Source organism: Neophocaena asiaeorientalis, unplaced genomic scaffold, assembly GCF_003031525.2.
Source record: "Neophocaena asiaeorientalis asiaeorientalis breed wild unplaced genomic scaffold, Neophocaena_asiaeorientalis_V1.1 scaffold197, whole genome shotgun sequence".
In the NCBI taxonomy this organism is placed as follows: domain Eukaryota; kingdom Metazoa; phylum Chordata; class Mammalia; order Artiodactyla; family Phocoenidae; genus Neophocaena; species Neophocaena asiaeorientalis.
The window spans coordinates 2,772,888-2,786,029 of NW_020174703.1; the positions used below are offsets into that span (position 1 = coordinate 2,772,888).

Genomic DNA, 13,142 nt, shown 5'->3' on the forward strand with positions numbered 1-13,142 from the left:
CAAAAGAAAGAACCCTTTGGTGTACAACTGATTCTTGTTTAACCAAACCATGTACATCTAAATATTTCACAACTGGAGAATAAGTATGTGTTTGGTTTTGTTTTAAATAGGGGCGAAAACTTTTACCCACTAAATATATGTAGTACAGGACTGTGCTGCCAAAAATTATATGCATATAGATTAGTGTTATACATTATTTTTTCTATACACTCTTCTCCCTCTGCCTTATTGAATCTTGTAATTCTTTAAGGTTAAAGTCCAGTCTCTCCATCTTGGCCAAACCTGCCAAACCACCCTCATTCACTAGTGTTGCTATCCTTTGGACACTTACTCTATTTACTATATATACTGTTTATTTGTTTCTTATATTCAGTTCTGTGCTGTCAATTATGTTTTCATAATTTATTACCTTAAAATATTATAATAAGTCCAGTAAGAGCAAGCAATTCTTGTATCTAATTTCTTCATTCCTTGTATGGAATTTAATATATACTGTAAACTCACTAAATATTGTTTTTTGCTTATTAATACATGATCTGTAGGATCAATGGAGAACTTTAGGAGGCAAAAGAGTTTTGAGGCAAATGTTTACATTAACTACCCAATAACGAAGCAGAACATAAAAGTTTTTTATAATATTTAACTCTCTTTGATATTAAAGAGTAATTATAGTACCTTACACCCCAAATCAGATTTTTTAACCTTTTTTTAAATTGAAGTATAGTTAATTTACAGTGTTTTACAGCAAAGTGATTCTGTTATGTATATAATATACATATGTTTATATATGTATATATATATTCTTTTTCAGATTCTTTTCCATTGTAGGTTATTATAAGATATTGAATATAGTTCCCTGTGCTGTACAGTATGTCATTGTTGTTTATATATTTTATATATAGTAGTGTGTATCTGTTAATCCCAGACTCCTTATTTATCCCTCCCCTGCCCAGCTTTCCCCTTTGGTAACCATAAGTTTGTTTTCTATGTCTGTGAGTCTGTTTCTGTTTTGTAAATAAGTTCATTTGTATCATTTTTTTTTTTAGATTCCACAAATAATTGGTATCATATGATATTTGTCTTTCTCTGTTTGACTTACTTCACTTACTGTGATAATCTCTAGGTCCGTCTGTGTTGCTGCAGATGGCATTATTTCATTCTTTTTTTATAGCTGAGCAATATTCCAGTATATATATGTGCCACAACTTCTTGATCCATTCCTCTGTCAATAGACATTTAGGTTGCTTCCATGTCTTGGCTATTGTAAACAGCAGACATAGCTTCCATGTCTGCTATGAACATTGGGGTGCATGTATCTTTTCCAACTGGAGTTTTCTCTGATATGCCTAGGAGTGGAATTGTAGGATCATTTGATAACTCTATTTTTAGTCTTAAGAAACCTCAATACTGTCCTCCATAGTGGCTGCACAAATTTACATTCCCACCAACAGTGTAGGGGGGTTCCCTTTTCTCCACACCCTCTCCAGCATTTATTATTTGTAGACTTTTTAATGATGACCATACTGACCGAAGTGAGGTGATACCTCATTGTAGTTTTGATTTGCATTTCTCTAATAATTAGCGATACTGTGCATCTTTTCATGTACCTGTTGGCCATCTGTATGTATTCTTTGGAGAAGTGTCTGTTTGGTCTTCTGCCCATTTTTTGATTGGATTGTTTAATTTTTTGATATTAAGCTTTTTGTATATTTTGGAAATTGAGCCGTTGTCAGTAGCATCGTTTGCAGATATTTTCTCCCAGTCTCTAGGTAGTCTTTTTGTTTTGTTCATGGTTTCCTTTGCTATGCAAAGGTTTTAAGTTTAATTAGGTCCTATTTGGTATTTTTGGTTTTTATTTTCATCACTCTAGGAGATGGATCCAAAAAAATATTTCTGCAATTTATGTCAAAGAGTGTTCTGACTATGTTTTCCTCTAGGAGTTTTATAGTATCCAGTCTTTCATTTATGTCTTTAATCCATTTTGAGTTTATTTTTGTATATGGTGTTAAAGAATCTCTAATTTCATTCTTTTACATGTAGCTGTCCAGTTTTCCCAGCACCACTTATTGAAGAGACTGTCTTTTTTCCATTGTATATTCTTGCCTCCTTTATCACAGATTAATTGACCATAAGTGTCTGGGTTTATTTCTGGGCTTTTTATCCTGTTCCATTGATCTATATTTCTGTTTTTGTGTCAGTACCATGCTGTTTTATTTACTGAAGCTTTTAGTCTAAAGTCAGGGAGCATGACTCTTCCAACTTCGTTCTTCTTTCTCAAGACTGTTTTGGCTATTTGGGGTCTATTTTGTTTCCATACAAATTTAAACATTTTTGTTCTAGTTCTGTGAAAAATGCCATTGGTAATGTGATAGGGATTATATTGAATCTGTAGATTGCCTGGGGTAGTATGGTCATTTTAACAATATTGATTCTTCTAATCCAAGAACACGGTATATCTTTCCATCTGTTTCTGTTGTCTTCAATTTCTTTCATCAGTGTTTTATAGTTTTCAGAGTAATGGTCTTTTGCCTCCTTAGGTAGGTTTATTCCTAGGTATTTTATTCTGTTTGATGTGATGGTAAATGGGATTGTTTCATTAATTTCTCTTTCTGATATTTTATTGTTAGTGTATAGAAATGCAACAGATTTCTGTGTATTAATTTTGTATCCTGCAGCTTAACTGAATTCATTGATTAACTCTAGTAGTTTTCTGGTAGTGTCTTTAGGATTTTCTATGTATAGAATCATGTCATCTGCAAATATTGACAGTTTTACTTCTTCTTTTCCCATTTGGATTCCTTTTCTTTCTTTTTCTTCTCTGATTGCTGTGGCTTGGACTTCCAAAACTACGTTGAATAAAAGTGGTGAGAGTGGGAATCTTTGTCTTCTTCCTGATCTTAGAGGAAATGCTTTCAACTTTTCACCATTGAGTATGATATTAGCTGTGGGTTTGACATGTATGGCCTTTATTATGAAGAAATACCTTCCCTCTATGCCCACTTTCTGAAGAGCTTTTACCAAAAATGGATGTTGAATTTTATCAAAAGCTTTTTCTGCATCTATAGATGATCATACATTTTAAAATATTTATTTATTTATTTATTTGGCTGCACCGGGTCTTAGTTGTGGCATGCGGGATCTTCGTTGCCATGTGCAAGATCTTCGCTGTGGCGTGCAGGATCTTCAGTTGCAGCATGCAGGATTGTTTTTTAAGTTGTGGCATGTGGGATCTTAAGTTGTGTCATGTGAACTTTTGGTTGTGGCATGTGGGATCTAGTTCCCTGACCAGGGATCAAACCTGGGCCCCCTGCATCGGGAGCCTGGAGTTGTAGCCACTGGACCACTAGGGAAGTCCCAAGATGATCATATGATTTTTATCTTTCAATTTGTTAATGTGGTGTATCACATTGATTGAGTTGTGGATATTAAAAAATCCTTGCATCCTGGGATACATCCCACTTAATCATGTTATATGATCCTTTTAATATATTGTTCGATTTGGTATGCTAGTATTTTGTTGAAGATTTTTGCATCTGTGTTCATCAGTGGTATTGGCCTGTAATTTTCTTTTTTTGTGATATCTTTGTCTGGTTTTGGTGTCGGGGTGATGGTGGCCTCATAGAATGAGTTCAGAAGTATTCCTTCCTCTGCAGTTTTTTGGAATAGTTTCAGAAGTATAGGTGTTAACTCTTTTCTAGATGTTTGGTAAAATTCACCTGTGAAGCCACCTGGTCCTGGACTTCTGTTTATTGGGAGTTTTAAAATTACCTATTCAATTTCAGTATTGGTAATTAGTCTGTTCATATTTTCTATTACTTCCTGGTTTGGTCTTGGGAGATTGTACCTTTCTTTAGACTTGGGAATGGAAGATGTTACACTATTCCTAGAGCTTTAGATGGCCGTCCCCATTCATTTCTCTAGCTACAACCTTCTTTGTGAAGCAATGACCTTGAGCAATAGGTAATATGCTACTTAGATCCTATGCTTTCCTTCTGTACCACACGGTAGGTAAGACCCCTGAATTCCCTGCTCAGATGGCTTCAAATCTCCTTTCAAGAACTTTAAGGCTTCTTGTTGGGGGTCCATCCTCCAAAGGGTGAACTGTGCTACTGGTATGCTCAACCTAGGTTGAATAGAGGACCAGAGTTGGCATCTTTTTGTAGCAGAGGAGGGACACAGCTGGGACATGAAGACTGGGATGCTCATATATGTGCTTATGTGAAGTCCTTCATGGTATGGGATTTACCTAGCATCAGGGAAGAAATAGAAATGGGGTTGACTAAGGTTAGGAGTTGGCTCTGGATGGACTACCACATGCTGGCATGAAATTCTGAGAAGTCCAAATATTTTAAATTTGAACCTGGCCTTCCAGTATCTTTCTAAAGTAGGCAAATGGAACATACTTAGAGTTTAATCTTCTTTGAAGAATGATTTATCATTTAAAAATATTTAGACATTTGGTATGTGAGCTCTATACTTCCATTCTTTTCTTGGACCCCACATTTTTAGAGGCTCTATTTATTTTAATACTTGGAAATTGTAACTAAATATTATGTAACTGTATAAATACAAATATAACTTTGTGTAAATGTAGTGTTTTCAAAGGATACATTATGATTTAAATATGATAGCATTTTTATATCTACTAATGACAATATATTTTTAGTAAATTTCCTAGCCTTTTAGATCTTATAACAATCTTGAATTTATTTATACTCTTATTTTAGTGAATCATATTCAAATTTAAAAATCTAATTTAAATTACTTTCAGTATTCTTGGATAAGATTAAATTTAGCAGTTGATACCTTTTGGCTATTTTGGTATCTGAATCTCATTCTGATTTCTTTCTTTCCTTTTTTTTTTGATTATGAGAGAAGAAACACTGTTGTTTCTCAAACATCATTAATTTAACATAGAAAATAATTTACCATTTTGTTAAACATCCTTATGTAGTGCTTTGAAAAGAACCACATTTCTCATTATTTGCATATATTTTGTTATTTCCTTATCTCTTGGTTCAGATTAGTCCTGATTCAGTGTATGCGTGTCATATTCTTCTCATTCCTGATCTTTCTTTCCATCTAAACATTTTTTCCAAACCCAACATATTTTTAAATAAAGATATGTAATGATTTCAGAACTTTTTTTTCTGTCACAGATGTAATTTTTCACATTTATTTAATCTCATATTTTAGGAGAATTGATTGTTTGATGAGAGTTGTTAATACTTTTTATTAATATGAAGAGATGTAGTCTGAAGATGTTAAAATGTAATTATTCAAACAGAATTTATTGACAGTGTATCTCTATACTCCTACATGGGAGAGTAGAGGGTGCAGTGTAGACAATAGTAATTACATGCATTCCCTGAGGAATAAAATCAATTCTGATTAGAAATTTATCTGAAATAAGAATAATCACTGGATAAGTATCTTAGAGGCTCTCCAATGGGAAAAATGCTTAGAATTTTGGACAGTTATTTTGACAGTTCTCAGATTTTATTAGTTGTATCTTGTCTTACTATTTATATTCTGAATGGTTAGCTTACCATTTTAAATGAGCTCTGATAGTTCTGGTTTGCCTTTAAATTTACATGTAAGAGTCATATAAGACCTATAATATTGTTAGTATGAAAGGTATTTAGATGGGTAATTTTATGTGCCTCTGTGAGATTTTTGAATCACCCCTGATAAACAGTGGGTGTGTTTTGTAAAATTGTATCCACAGTTCTAAAGGAACTCATTGTTTCTTCTGGAAAATACCTTCTGAATTTCAAGCAAGCAACTTACAAATGAAATTTTAGATACAGAATTGTTTTTAAGTTTGCTTGATGGATAATATAAATTGTTTATTTGTGGAAATTTAAAGTAGATAATTGAAAGTATTAGTGTTTCAACAATCCAATGGACTGAGGAAAGAAGCCATTCTGTTAGAAACTATATTAATTGAAATTCCACCGGTCTCGATTAATTAACTCTCTACAGTCAAATAAAATAAGAAACTGCAAACTGGATGAGTTAAATAAGCTTATTATAAATCACTGAAGTGTGGTATCAAGAAATGGAACACATTCACTATAGAAAACAGTTTATCATTTCTACTGTATTTTAATAGAAATGAGAAATTATGATGACCAGTTATGTTTTTCCAAAAGACTGTAAAGTTACCAGAATGTGTTTTTGTTTATTGAAAATTATTATAACTTTTATTATACAAATAAAATATACTTACAATCTAAATTTGTCATATAGAAGTATGCAGTGTTAGATGTATAAATAATGCCAATGCCAATTAATTTCAATGTACTCAAGCATTTTTACTAAAATTAAAAAAAAGGTAAGTTTTTTCTATTCATATAGGTGGCAGAATGCTTGTATGTAAACATGCAGAAGTGAAGAAAATCCAATGATCTAGCTCAGAGTAAAAGCCAAAGTGTTTCCAATGCTTACAAAGGCTTTTTGCACCTTCTTTGCCTCTCTGTTTAGTGCACGTTCAACCTGTTCCTAAAACATACCTATACCCTCCTGCCTCAGGGATTGGTACTTACTCTTTCCTCTTCACTGCCTCACTTCTAAGACGTTACTTAAATGTCACAACCTCAGTAAGGCCTTCTCTGGTCATACTATTTAAATTTTCAACCCTCTTCCCCATTTCTCAGCCTTATTTTTTCCCATTGTACTTTCTACCATATTTTTCAGTTGACTCATTTACAGTTTTTATTGTGACTCCTCACTCTAAGTAAGATCCATGAAGGCAGGGAGTTTTTGTTCAGCTAGTGCACTGCTGTATTCCTAGTGTCCAGAATAGTGCCTGATAAATATTTCTTGAATAAATCTAAAGCTTTCTCTATGTCTATTTTCTATCAAAATACACATGTAAATATTTAATTGAATACTGATGAGTATACCTCAATTTGTGGCAAATTGGATATGAAGACAAATGGGTAACTAGAGTACATTTGTCATTGGTCTAGTTATTTGATCACATAATAGATGCTATTATAGGTTGTTTATAGAGTACTAGAAACCATTTAAAGTTCTTTACATATATTAACTAATTTATGCCTCACAACAATCCTATGAAACAGGTGCTCTTATCAGCTCCATTTTATAGTTGAGGAAACTAGAGATTAAAGTATCCCTTGATGTTGCAACTAACATGTAAGAAGGTAAGATTCATACCAGGACAGCTGGTATGTTCAGAACCTATTGTCTTAATGAAAGGCTCCTGGTTAAAATCCTGCACCATTGTTGCTTTGCTTTATTTGTATACTTTTTATTCATTTTTCTTTCAGTAAAACAGAAAATTTTTGAAGTAATCATATATGTTCGTGGTTTCATAATCATTTATTTTATTTTTGCTTTTTGCAGTGGGATGCCATCACTGAAATGGATGAACACAATAGGCCCATTCACACATACCAGGTATGTAATGTGATGGAACCAAACCAAAACAACTGGCTTCGTACAAACTGGATCTCCCGTGATGCAGCCCAGAAAATTTATGTGGAAATGAAGTTCACACTGAGGGATTGTAACAGCATCCCATGGGTCTTGGGGACTTGCAAAGAAACATTTAATCTATATTATGTGGAATCAGATGAGTCCCATGGAATTAAATTCAAGCCAAGCCAGTATACAAAGATTGACACAATTGCTGCTGATGAAAGTTTTACCCAGATGGATTTGGGTGATCGCATCCTCAAACTCAACACTGAAATTCGTGAGGTGGGGCCTGTAGAAAGGAAGGGATTTTATCTGGCTTTTCAAGACATTGGGGCATGCATTGCCCTAGTTTCAGTCCGTGTTTTCTACAAAAAGTGCCCCTTTACTGTTCGTAATCTGGCCATGTTTCCAGACACTATCCCAAGGGTTGATTCTTCCTCCTTGGTTGAAGTAAGGGGCTCTTGTGTGAAGAGTGCAGAAGAGCGTGACACTCCTAAACTGTATTGTGGAGCTGATGGAGATTGGCTGGTTCCTCTTGGAAGGTGTATCTGCAGTACAGGATATGAAGAAATTGAAGGTTCTTGCCACGGTAAGAAAGAAATATTTAAATAATTATTCATGCATTCAAATGATAGTTTTTTAAAGGTAAATTGGCTGTATATTTATTTTCAAATAATACATTTTCAAATACTATTCCTGGAAGAATTAATTGTGGAAGAAATTAACTCATATTAACTATAAGATAATTTCTGATTTTTTTTCCTCCTGGGAATGCTGTATGAAAATGTAAAATAAATTATATACCATGACAAGTGTTCTTCCATATTGCCTTCAGTAGAATAGTTGCTGTATGAATTGCTATATTTACCTGATTTTTATAAAGGAAAGCAACATCAATAGCAGCAACAAAAAGCAAAAGGGATCAAAGCAGGCATTTGCTTAACTTTTATGTTTTGGTGGTCTATAGAGAATATGACATTTAAAGACAGTTTGAAAACAATTCTTTCTTTCATGTTGAATTGTAATAATTGAATAGTACCTAGGTAAGCTGAAATTATATTTAAATAAATGAGGAATTCATATGTTTGCATATGAATCATACATATGTTTAAAAATATATAGGATAGTTTATAGGAATGTTATGTGTTTGGTGATTGAGTACTGAGTATATCAGAAATTAATTTATCCTTTGCTACTATTAAATACAATTTCCTACCATATAACACATTAGCTTTTTTTGTTTAAATAGCAGTACTTGTGCAAGATTGAATTGTTAGGAAGTATGAACACAGTGCAATGCTGATTAAGTTTAAAGCCATACCTTTCATGTAGTTATGATATGAAATATCTGCAGTTTTCAAGATAAAACAGTTTTTTTATTTGAATCATTTTATGAAGGCTTATTAATCTAATAAATATATACACTTAAAATTTTTTGCATATCCCCTGATAAAGATAATTTATATCAATTATGTTTGGATTTAGGACTCATAATCAAAACACAAATAAAGAAATAAAATTAATGCTTGGTAAATAATAACATAGTAGAGATCTTTTCCTCTCAATGGTAAATTATTTATAGTTTTTTTTCTACAGCACCATACTGAATTTACTTACTTTTTTGGTGATGTTCGGTGGTATGTTGCCACCCATTAAAAGGGATGAAAGTAAATGAGAAGAAAACATATTTGTTTCTATATAAGGGTCAGTGGTAATATATGTGAATTTTTAAACGTTTTATCTATTTATGAAACGCTTGGGTTCTTGAATGCTGAAAAAGTTCACTAAATCCACCGGTGATGATTATGTTTGGTTATTTGAAAGTACTGTTTGTATGAAAAGTCTGTAGTATATTTATTTAAAGTGTGAGCCAACTTTCCTTCACTATTCAATCATTAAAATATATTTCATTGAAATTTATATAGATTTAATTCAAAATTTTTATTCACCTGTAACATGGATTTAGAATAAAACAAAAATAAGTTATCAATATAAATGATCCTTTGAAGGGGCACTATAGAATATTTTACATTGGAAAATGCAACATGAATAATTTTTCAGTGAGATTAAGAAGACAATAATAGCCAAGGATAAAACATATGACATATACTAACCATGTAGTTTTACCATATTTTATAGTAGGTAGATGCTGGATATTGGTAAAAATAATAAAGCTTTAAAATTATTTAAACAATAATTATCTAAGGATTTATATGATTAATTATTATTAAATATATTTTATGGCATTGATCACAGAATTAGAGGTAGTGACAATCATTGATGACTAGATGTTTTTTGCTTAATATGTCTGCTCTGTGAAATTTCATTCTTGTTTGCATGCCTGAAAATTCCTTCAGTTGTTGGCAAAGATGACTTTGGATATATGATAATTATCAGCTTATCTAGAGCTACTGCTAGACTCATTCATTTTTATGGCTTGTTATCTTTATTATAATTTATTTGACTGCAGAAGTGAGAGAGTGGGTACAGTACAAATGTTCATCATCTTCTTCTAGCAGATGGCAGAAATTGGAAGATTATACTTGGATTCTAAATCCATGGCTTACTAACTTCCTTATCCAAAAATAAATTAGTGGTTATAATCAATTAATGGTAAAGTATATGGAAAACTGTTACATGCAAACACATGTGCCTGGTTCCAATTGAATACAATGAATTGCTATTTACAAACAGAAAGGAAGTGGATGTGGAGACCTCATTTTTAGAGAAAGGTATCTTACACTATCACTAGTTTCCATTTTAAAGTATTTATTTGTGTTCTTGATTCTTCATATTGCCCCTTTCTATCCTCTGATAATAACTTTTTATCATGGATTCTGTTGCAGTCTGTCAACAATTTATCTCACAACCAAATCTCAGAATTACCTATAACCTACATGACAAATTAATTGAAATTTATGTGAATAAAGAATAGCTCAGGCAATAATGTGACCGTATGTTTATATATATAATGAGAAAAGAAAAAACATGTATATCATTTTCTTTTCTTCTGGCTTATTCTGTTAGAGCTTTTATTTTAGCTATTTTTTTGAGTACCTACTATCTGTTAATCATTTTGATAGGTAGTAGAGATAAATAGAGGCATATGTTTCAATGATCTATTGCTATTGAGGTAAAATAACCCAAAACTTAATAACTTAAAGCCATAATAATTTATGATTTCTTAGGGCTCAGATGGGTAATTCTGCTTATTGTAGAATAAACAGAGGTCACTCATGTAGCTGAATTCAGCTGGGAGATTAACAGGGGTTGGAATGTCTAAGATGACCTCTTATATTCCAGGGCCTCTCTCTACATGGCCTTACATCATTAAAGAATCTGACACAAGCTTTTTTACAGTATAGTGGCTGGCATAGTGAGTATGCAGGGGGACTGCAAAAGGGGCTGAATGCCTGTAAGTATGTTTATAGGGAGCTGCCAGTGTAACAGTATACCACAGTCTTCTCTCTTAATTCCTGTGACTAATGTCCCTCCTTCATGCACAAAAGCCCACATCCTCCCAAAGATCTATTCCATTATGGCCTTGTGTTGAAGTCCAGAAGAGCTTCAGTGAAATCTCTTCTGGATATGAATAAAGCTTCATAGCTAAAGCTCTCCTTCATCTGGAGAATTAAAAACTAAACGAGATGTTATCGTTCCTCACACACACAACACACATGGGACAGGATTAGGAAAACTGTAAAAGATTCTCACATTCCTGAAGGCAGGGAACATAGCAATCACTGGTGCATTGTGATTCTGAAATCCAGCAAAGGTCATCAGAGTCCCTAATTATAGAGGCAAGGACTGTTCCTTGCTTGGAGCCCAGTTCTGCAACCTGGGATTAGTTCTCTGTGGCTCTTTGTCTTCATTACTCTTGACTTTGCCCTCTGAGTTATCCTCCTTAGTTATAAGAATTTCCATGTGGCCAGTTGCTAGTTTCACCATCTTTCAGGAAAACTTCGTAATTTCAGGAAAACTTTCAGGAAAACTTTCAGGAAAACTTCGTAATCACAGGTAGTATTTCTCACCAATTGTTGGTTGACCTTTCATTATCTCCAATAATAATTAATTTACTGCTCTTCCATCCTCCAGTCACAGCCTTCTTGCCACCCTTCCAGCCTCCACAGTTTTTTCATTACTAAAGCAAATGCCACATGTTTTAGCTTTTTGTTAAAACAGTATCCTTTATCCTGTATAAGTTATTTGCTTACAATCTGGAAATATGGACTGGGTTCAGTTGGCTGGTTCTTCTGCTTGTTTTATCTGGGTCACTCAATGCCACTGCAGTTATTTGGAGGTTTAACAAGGCTTGACATCTAACATGGCTTCACTCACATGTCTGATACTTCATCGAGATGTTTGAGGCCCTAAAGTTGCTTATTGTGTAAATCCTGATAGCAATTTTAATACATTTCATTTTAGGAAATTATTCTATTTTTTCTCTCTCTTCCATTAGAGCTAGTTAGTCATTGTGCCATTCAAGGGACTTCACAATTTGGCCTTGTCTTATTATTTTCTGACTTTGGCAAATTCTGTCTCCTGTTTTGTTTTTGTTACTTTTGAATAATCCAAGTATTTTTCATGTTTCTTGCTCTTTTTTTTTCATGTTTTATCTAGCTGCTTGGTGTCCCTTTCTTCTTCCTTTTCTGTGGTGGAATTTTATTCATCCTTTAGGGTCTAGCACAAATATATATATCACATATATATAGCACATATATCTGTATCTTCACAAAGTTAATGTCTCTGTCATCTGTGCTATAATTTGTTCTAATTATTTATGTGCCTGTTTTACCAGGGCTGTCAGATAAAAGAGATATATTTAAAAATCATTTGTGTAATGAAAGGTAAGGAATTTATTGATGTGAATGATAAGTAGTACCAGGTTCTACTGAATAGTTAAGAGGTAGAAGTTGTTGGTATACTGACAGAATGCTCTGTGTCTTCATATTTCTGTGAAATAGGAAAGTTTTCTTCAGGGAGGGTTGTGGTATTTTAGATCTGGAAAGCCTTTGAAAATATTTTTATCCCTCATTTTATGAATCAGGATTCTAAGTTATAGAGAACAGAATTTTATTCCCTGGGGCCACTTGGTAACTAATACTAGATTTATAACTAAAGCCTAGATAATTCTCAGTCTGGTCTTTGTGTGTCTTTCCTCCCTCCCTCCCTCCATGTCTCCTTCTCTCCTCCCGTTCTTCACTTCCTCCCTTCCTTTCTCTTTCTCTTTCATTTCTTTATTCCAAGCATCCATGCTCTCACCTTGATGCTTTAACTTTTCCTGCCTGCCAAACAGTACAGAGGAGCCCTTAGTTACTCATTATTAATTAATCCCTTTTTGCTCTGTGTTTATTTTGTGGAATCTGATACGGGCACTGTTAGAACAGTATCTACACATCCATTCTGAGATTCAGGCTACCGAGAATGATGGAAAAATATAGATTTATCTGGGACTTTGCTGTTAGACATGATAAATAGGAAAAATTATAGTGAGGTTTTAGGAATACTCATAATTTACTTGAGTACATTTGAGAACTGTTGGCCTGCTACATAACAAAGGTACAATAAGCTGGTTTAAAATAGAATAAATCTATATCTACCCATACTATCATATATAATGAATTGTGTATATTTATTTGCATTTAAATAATTTATTATCATGTTTTATCCTAAGAGTTATAATACTAAATGTTTCA

At 33.2% G+C, this 13,142-nt stretch overlaps 1 protein-coding gene across 2 annotated transcripts in view; it reads left to right on the forward strand.

The window, feature by feature from the left end:
* EPHA6 (EPH receptor A6) overlaps window positions 1–13,142 on the forward strand; it is an 848,766-nt gene that overhangs the window by 128,944 nt on the left and 706,680 nt on the right. For both annotated transcript variants that reach the window (XM_024759215.1, XM_024759217.1), the window contains exon 3: window positions 7,372–8,035. In XM_024759215.1, the coding sequence (XP_024614983.1) occupies window positions 7,372–8,035 (664 nt within the window). The remainder of the gene's footprint in view (window positions 1–7,371; window positions 8,036–13,142) is intronic.